General features: G+C 37.0%; 1 protein-coding gene and 1 non-coding gene across 2 annotated transcripts; one reads left to right on the top strand and one right to left on the bottom strand.

Moving 5' to 3' along the window:
• Positions 358-4,758, top strand: LOC107634013. Its single transcript, XR_002360026.1, has 9 exons — positions 358-1,009; positions 1,159-1,296; positions 1,628-1,816; positions 2,999-3,136; positions 3,260-3,442; positions 3,486-3,639; positions 3,737-3,816; positions 3,955-4,089; positions 4,185-4,758. It is a non-coding gene; the product is annotated as an uncharacterized LOC107634013 (transcript).
• On the bottom strand, positions 5,051-6,362 carry LOC107632064 (NAD(P)H-quinone oxidoreductase subunit L, chloroplastic). The gene is made up of 5 exons (XM_016335700.2): positions 6,087-6,362; positions 5,925-6,008; positions 5,736-5,846; positions 5,570-5,664; positions 5,051-5,479 (listed from the first exon to the last, which is right to left on the bottom strand). The coding sequence occupies exons 1-5, from the start codon at positions 6,234-6,236 to the stop codon at positions 5,326-5,328; spliced, it is 594 nt and encodes a 197-aa protein (XP_016191186.1). The 5' UTR covers positions 6,237-6,362; the 3' UTR covers positions 5,051-5,325.

Below are 7,488 nucleotides of genomic sequence, written 5' to 3'. Positions count from 1 at the left end.
TATATTTTATAAATAAAAATGTCAATATTTTTAATTTTTATATCATATATTATTTTAAATGTTTGTTTGGTTCTGAATATGTTTGTTTGGCAAATGTATATATTTTTTTAAATAGTTTGGTGTGTGTGTTTTTTTTAAACTGTTTTGAAGAAACAAGAAGCTAATCTTTTATGATAAGATGGTTACAAATGTTGTTTTTGAATAAGTACTCAGGATATAAATATACACGTGTTGGGATGCCATTCGATAGAACACGTGCCCGTTTTAACACAACTACCACATGGCATAGCGGTAATTCCGTGGAGAGAACGAGGTCAATTTCAGAAAGTCAACACCTGCAACAAATCCTTCCTTTTCAACCTTCTTCAATTTTCCTTTCACTTTCTCTCTTTCCATCACTTTCTCGTTCCTCCCCTTCGGATTTTCTCATCTCGCCCGAGAAACTGATATAGACTCAGACACACAATATCCGTTTTCCCCCTTCACAGCAGCAATAACAATGGAGGATAAGCACGCATCTGCGTTCGAATCCGCTGCCGCCGAATCCAACGGTGTCTCCTCCGCTGCCTCTCACGGCGCCGACCATGGCTGGCAGAAGGTCACCTACGCCAAGCGACAGAAGAAGAAGCCGAACAAGGCTGACGCCGCTAACGATTCGCGCGCCAATTCCAATAAGCTCGCCTCCAACGGCATGCTCTCCGGCTCCGATGGCGTTTTCAGGTCGCTGGAGCTTCAGTCGGAGGACCGACGCCGGAGAATTCTTGAGGCGCGGAGGGTGGCCGAAGAAGGATTCGACGATGCTCCTGTCAGATCGAGGCAGCGGACTCGTGATTACAACGATTACGATTCCGACGATGATGACGAGACGGATCGTCACGCAGAGAACGGGAAAGCGGAGGAGGCGAAGAAGGTGAAGGAGAAGAAGCCGAAGAAGCCGAAGGTGACGGTGTCGGAGGCCGCCTCGAAGATCGACGCAGCTGATCTGGGAGCTTTTCTTGTTGATATATCGGTACGCCAATTTGAATCCCTTGCGCTTTGTGCCAAATGAATGTTGCATGTTAATGATTCGTGTTAGAGTTTGATCTGTTAGATCTGGTAGCACATGCATTTGGGTTGGGTTTGATTTGACTTTGTTTTTTGGTGTTATTGTTGAAACAGTCATCGTACGAGAAGCAGCAGGATATACAAATGATGCGGTTTGCAGATTATTTCGGACGTGCTTTTTCTGCTGTTAACGCTTCCCAGTTTCCATGGGTGAAGTTGTTCAGGGAGTCACCAGTGGCTAAGATTGTTGATGTGAGTTTTGCATTGTTGTTTCTTATTCTGGGGATGAAATATCATTCTTGATGTGACTCTTGCTGATTCTAAATTGTATGTGTCATTACACAACTGTGATGCTGTGTGCCCGAGTGTTTGAAGCATTGATCATTGATGTATCTTTTTCTTTCTGGCAAATATGTTTGCATAATTTTGCAACTTAACATGCAGATAGACTGTGAGAGCATTTATTTAATAATTTTTGCTAGTCTAACAGTTCATATTCTATCTTATGTTGTTCATCAGAATAGTGGTTCTACTTTCTTATTTCTTCACGTGCCACTCATTAATAGCTATGTCTTTTTTTCAGGTTCCATTTTCTCACATACCTGATGCTGTTTATAAGACATCGGCAGATTGGATCAACCAACGTTCCCCTGAAGCACTTAGTTCCTTTGTGCTTTGGGCTTTAGACAGCATTCTTGCTGACTTAGCTAGCCAACAGACTGTTGCCAAGGGTTCCAAAAAGGCTGTGCAACAAGTGTCATCAAAATCTCAGGTAATTCATGCCAAATAGGCTTCTTTGTCATGCAATGCTGAATCCCCCCCTGTTGGTTTTTTTGGAAAAACAGAAGTTACCTCCGTTAGAAGATTAGGATGGATAGAGAAGGATCATATTGAATCCAAAACTAATAAGAAAGCCACCCACCAAACAGAAACAAAGCTAAAGCTCAAACAAATATACCGAATACTTCTCCTGGCAAACGTGTGAGTTCAAGTGAACAATCTTCGTCCCTAAGCATTATTAATTAACAAAAGAAACCTTCCTTTTAGGAAGCCAAATCTTGCTTTCTATAGCCTGTTGCAATATGAGTGCTTGATTAGTGTCTGAGGGTGAGGGTGACTTTCTTACGTATGTACCTATGTGCCGTTTGATGTTTTCTATTATTTGTGGTAAGTTAGCAGATTTCATATGATAACCTCTTTTCTAAGTGTTTAAGTGGCTTGGATTTGTATATCCTTTCGAGAGGCCAGTGGATAGGGCTCAATGTTGCTGAATTTTAATTTCATTTTTATGTATGATGTCTCAAATTTCTATGGGGATCTTCTTTGACCTTGGCATATGCAAGTACAAACATCAGCATGCATTTGTAATTTTTTTCAAGATGTTAAACAAAAGAGAGAGAAAAGAGAAAGAGGAGGGGGGGGGGGTTGTTATAAAGAGATTTAGATTTCGTGGTTCTAATATGGACATGATTTATAATTATCTTGTTGGCCTGCGGTTTAAGGGGCATTCGATAGTGTAGGGGCCTAGGATGTCAAATGACCATGTTCTTCAGTTGCCATTCACGTATTTCCACGTTCCAAGAGTTGGAAAAATAAGCTATCTTGTGCCTTTTAAACTATCCAGTGGATATGATTTCTTTTCTAAATTTTGAAAGCATTTGAAAATGAAGGTGAAAATGATAACGAATACTTCCATCTGAATCTACCATATGTTAAATTTGAATTAAAATGTTGCTTTGTACATTGCAGTTCTGATTTCATTGCTCTGGCATCATCATTTTTCTTGATTTTATTTTGCCCTGTTTCTTTTACTTGACAGATTATTTATTCATGTTTTTTAAAGATGATTATGTTCGAACTTTCTATTTATGTGTGGCTTTCCAAATGCAAACATGTTTTCTTTTCTCCCCAATCTATCATATGCACATTGACATTGAATTTACATGACCTTCAGGTTGCAATATTTGCTGTTTTGGCAATGGTATTGCGTCGGAAGCCTGATGTTCTTATTGCTGTGTTGCCATCATTGAGGGACAATACCAAGTATCAAGGGCAAGATAAGCTTCCAGTGATTGTATGGATGATAACTCAGGTAAGATAAGATGCAGTCAACTTCTATACATCCCAAAATATCTTCTGTTTAAACTTTTCAAAAGGAGAAATTTATCTTTCCCTTTTATTTTGCTAATGCTTCATATTTAAACATTTCTTTTAGGCTTCAGTAGGAGATCTGTCAGTAGGGTTGTTTGCTTGGTCACGGAATCTCCTACCTATAGTGACTAGCAAAAGTGGAAACCCACAATCTAGGGATTTGGTTTTGCAGCTGGTTGAGAAGTATGTACTTTAAAAAAAAAATTGAAATGTTTTCTCAACGTTGGTGTAATTGATAATTTTATTTATTTATTTGTTTATCTTTTATGTGATTTGCATAAGTCTAAAACACTCTATATTCTACTTTTATGTAGGCTACTGAAAGATTTGAGGCCATATATCCCACTCTGAAAGAGGTGGCTCTTGGTGGTTCCCCGGGAAGTAAATCAATGAAGCAAGTTGGACAGCAGATGTTCAATTTCGCTATCAAAGCAGCAGGAGAAAGTATGGAAAAGCCTGGTTTTATGTTTTCATATGTGGACTTTTCTTATTTAGATGAAATATTTTTTAGGATATTTTGAACATTAGATGTATTTTTCAGATAATCCTGAGTTGTCCAAAGAAGCAGCTGGTATCTGTATTTGGTGTTTCAGCCAGAGCACTGAGTGCTACAAGCAATGGGTGAGCTATTTTATTTATTAGTGTTCGTGTTGATTTATGCAAAAGTTGTGTTCTCTTTAAAAATATTTTAACTTCCATTCATTGATTCAACATATTCAATTTACTTATTTTGTCTTAATTTTTAATTTACATGGCCAGGAACGAGTTTATCAGGACAACATTGAAGCAAGCGTTTCAGTTCTGAAGAAGCTTTCTGATGATTGGAAGGAGCAATCAGCAAAATTGTCTCCTTATGAGGCACTAAGGGATACACTGAAGGGTTTTAAAATAAAGGTAGTTTCTTGCTTATCATTGAATTGTGTGTATTGTAGTGAAGTAGTGGAATATTTGACTTGGTATATAATGGATTGAACTATTTTTGGCTACAGAATGAGAAAGTATTGACTACTGGGACAGATTCTCGCCAAGCACTCTTCAAGGATGCAGATAAATATTGTAAGATAATATTAGGAAGAGTTACCCGAAGCCATGGTTGCACAGCATGTTTGACCGTTACAGTCCTTGCTCTGGCTGTGGGATTTGTGTTCTTGTCCCCCAACTTGGAGTCGTGGGATGTTCAGAAGCTCTCTGCGGTTTTCAACCCTCAGCAGTGAGCGCTCTGAAAATATTATGCATTGCTGGCAGTTGGTTGCTCACACCCAAGCAGGAAATTTCTTTCCATCCGAATCCCGTTGACAAAATGGGTACAGTAGACCAATTGCCTCATAATAAAGGGCATAATGCGGAGGTTGTACACTTGGTTCAGATACTTTTCGGCAGATACAGAATAGTTGCGGTCGACACTGCTTTGAGCTTTACTCTAGTTTGACCATTTTATAATTTATTTCATGTTGTTTTGGTTGAGTTCCCAAATTTTAGTTATTTTAATGCCTTACATTAACCATGCGGCAAAATGCCATAGGTAATTACAGTGTATTCTGAAGTGAGTTTAGTTGAATCAAATCTGGGCACANTCTCCCTTATGTTTTTCTTTTTCTTCGATTTCTATTATATATTTTTCCTTCCAACGAACAACGTTCCCGTGCAGCTTATAGAAGAATCCGGTCGATACAGAATACAAACATATGATTGCTTTGCTTCAAGCTCGCATGATGTTGCTAAATTTGGAATCAATATAATAATTGCTAATACAACAATTCAATTGCTGAACTGATTATGGTTGGCTATTTTATACGGTTAATCATTACAAGTTTATGTTTGTCATATATATCAATGATCAATCTTGGGAAGCTACTGATAGAAAGTGGTTGATGTATTTCTGCTGTTTCAACTGCGTGTAACAATACTTGAATGAATAGTACTAAACTACTAATCTTAGAAACAGTTTATCGGAGTTGAGATTGGTCTTAAGTTTTACCTATTAATTTCTTGCAATTGAATACTCAACGCATTCTGTAAGCAGAAGCAGGAGGTGTATATTTCTACATTCACAACAATGCAGTTGGGGAGAAGTGTACTTTAGTCTCGGAATTACAATCACAAGTGATGTGCTGTATTGTGATCTTAAAATCACGGATAATCATAATCTTCAGGTTCGGCAAATGGATACTTAGAGTATGAATTTCTAATTTTTGAAGGATCTTCGGGTACAGACCAAGGGAACTTCAAGGATGGATCCCTTGGGAACTTCCTGAAGTTGAGAAATGGTGCCCACAGAATAATCCTACAACACAATAAATAAATAAAAAACAAGCATTGTGGCAACTGTTTAGTTTGGTTTAAGACTTGAGAGTTGAGAGTAAGAGGGTCTTACGCTGGGAAGAAAATGAAGACAAACATGAACTGGAGATACATCTCCCCAAGCTTTCTTCTGTACCACCTTATCCTAAGCCAGTTCATGATTATTGGCTGCAATTCATTCACCAAGTTTCAGTTGGATGAACACCAAACAGCACAGAACAGCATAGGAAACAACCTACCGGTGCGACGAGGAAGTAGAAAAAGAAAACAATGCCGGCTTGTGTTAAAATCCAGGTGAGTTCTACTGGGTGATTATTCTCTCCGGTGACTGCTAATGCTGGCTGCTCCGCCTGTTGAAGTAGCCACACTCAACTCTCTGTCTAAAAACAACACAACAAACTCAATTTCTATGTATATAAGAATCTCACCAAGGCCAAGAGTGCTGCTCCTATGTGCAGTGCCACACCTTGTTTCTCCATGCTGAAATAGTCATGTTTGCCGCTGCATGTGATCTACAATTGGATTCAAGTCAGATAAGATTCTTTAAAAGGATCTTACAAATTAAACTACTGGCTGGGGAGAAGATGTACATGTAGTGATTGGGAAGAGGTGGTCTTGTGAGATGGTTGTTCGTGTTTGGAAGCAATGAAGAGAGAGGAAGTGCCACGTGGTGGAGTGGGGAGTGGAGGCAGAGCTTTAGGAAGATGAAGATGGAGATGAAAGTTGAGTGAGGAGCTCATGTTCTGTAAATTGCTGCTTTCCTTATCCTTTGATTTTGCTTAGTTGATGAGTTCCATGGAAGGCAAGTGTGGCAAAATAGATGACAAAATCAAACGGCGGATTGAATAGATTACGTCTTTATTGAGACTCATCTGCCACCACTCCTTCTTTTTCTTGTCCTTTCAGCTTGTAAAATTCCTTTATTTATTTATTTATTTATTTATTTATTTATTTATTTTTCTCGTGATGTTTATGATTGCGTAGTTAGTCCAACCAACACCGTTCCTTCAGTCTTTACTATAATATAGTCTCACTTCCACACCAAATCATTGCTCTTGATTCTAATAGCATCAACCAATTAGTTGGGTTAAAATTTTATGCAAGTGAACTCATAATTTAAGAGTCGACACTTCTTTCAATTTTTTCAAAAGACAATGCTGTTCAAGACAAAAATTAGACAATTTGAACTTTGATTATGTTTGTCATGAGACAACCTGATCCCTCAGAAAAACTTACCATGGATGGTTAGTGAAATTTGTTTAGCTAGTACATTATTGCGATGACAATAATGTTAAGTATTAGATTAGAGGATTAATATTAGTTAGAATCAATTTGTCTCTCAAAAAGGTTAGAATTGATTAGAAACATCTTTGTTCCTCATCATCTCACACTTGTATGATCCTTACTCTCATAATTGTCACAATTTCAACCTGAGTTTGTTTTTCTTGGAGCTATTCATTTAAAAAAAAAATAAAAAATATTCAGTTAAAAAAAGTAATCGTATTTGTTTAGGTTATGATTTTACAAAAACAAAACACCATAATATCTTAATACTTAAATAAGTAACATTCAAATCCGTTTACACTCTTAAATTCCAAACTCTAGAGGCCATCTTTTCTGTTTGGTTTTTTGGTTAACAAGTAACAACCCCCCTAAAAGTTGAAAGAGATAAAAGAGAGCTTGATTCGATGGTGAGGGAGAGGTGACAACAAACATTGGGATTGTTAACTAATACTTAATAAACCAAAAGATTCAAGCGCTAATACTTAATAAACCTATTACCTAATACTTAATAACCAAAAGATTTAGGCGCTAATAATAAGATCTTTGAAAAATATTATCGATAATACAATTTTAAATAATTTTAAAATATAACAAAAAACTAATAAATATTATATTTTTTATAAATAAAAAAAAATTCATATTTAACAAATAGATTATCTAATCTGAATTTTGTGTCAATATTAGAATAAATATTAAAAAATGTATAAA

Source organism: Arachis ipaensis, chromosome B03 (assembly GCF_000816755.2).
Source record: "Arachis ipaensis cultivar K30076 chromosome B03, Araip1.1, whole genome shotgun sequence".
In the NCBI taxonomy this organism is placed as follows: Eukaryota; Viridiplantae; Streptophyta; class Magnoliopsida; order Fabales; family Fabaceae; genus Arachis; species Arachis ipaensis.
This window is presented reverse-complemented; position numbering and strand designations above follow the sequence as displayed.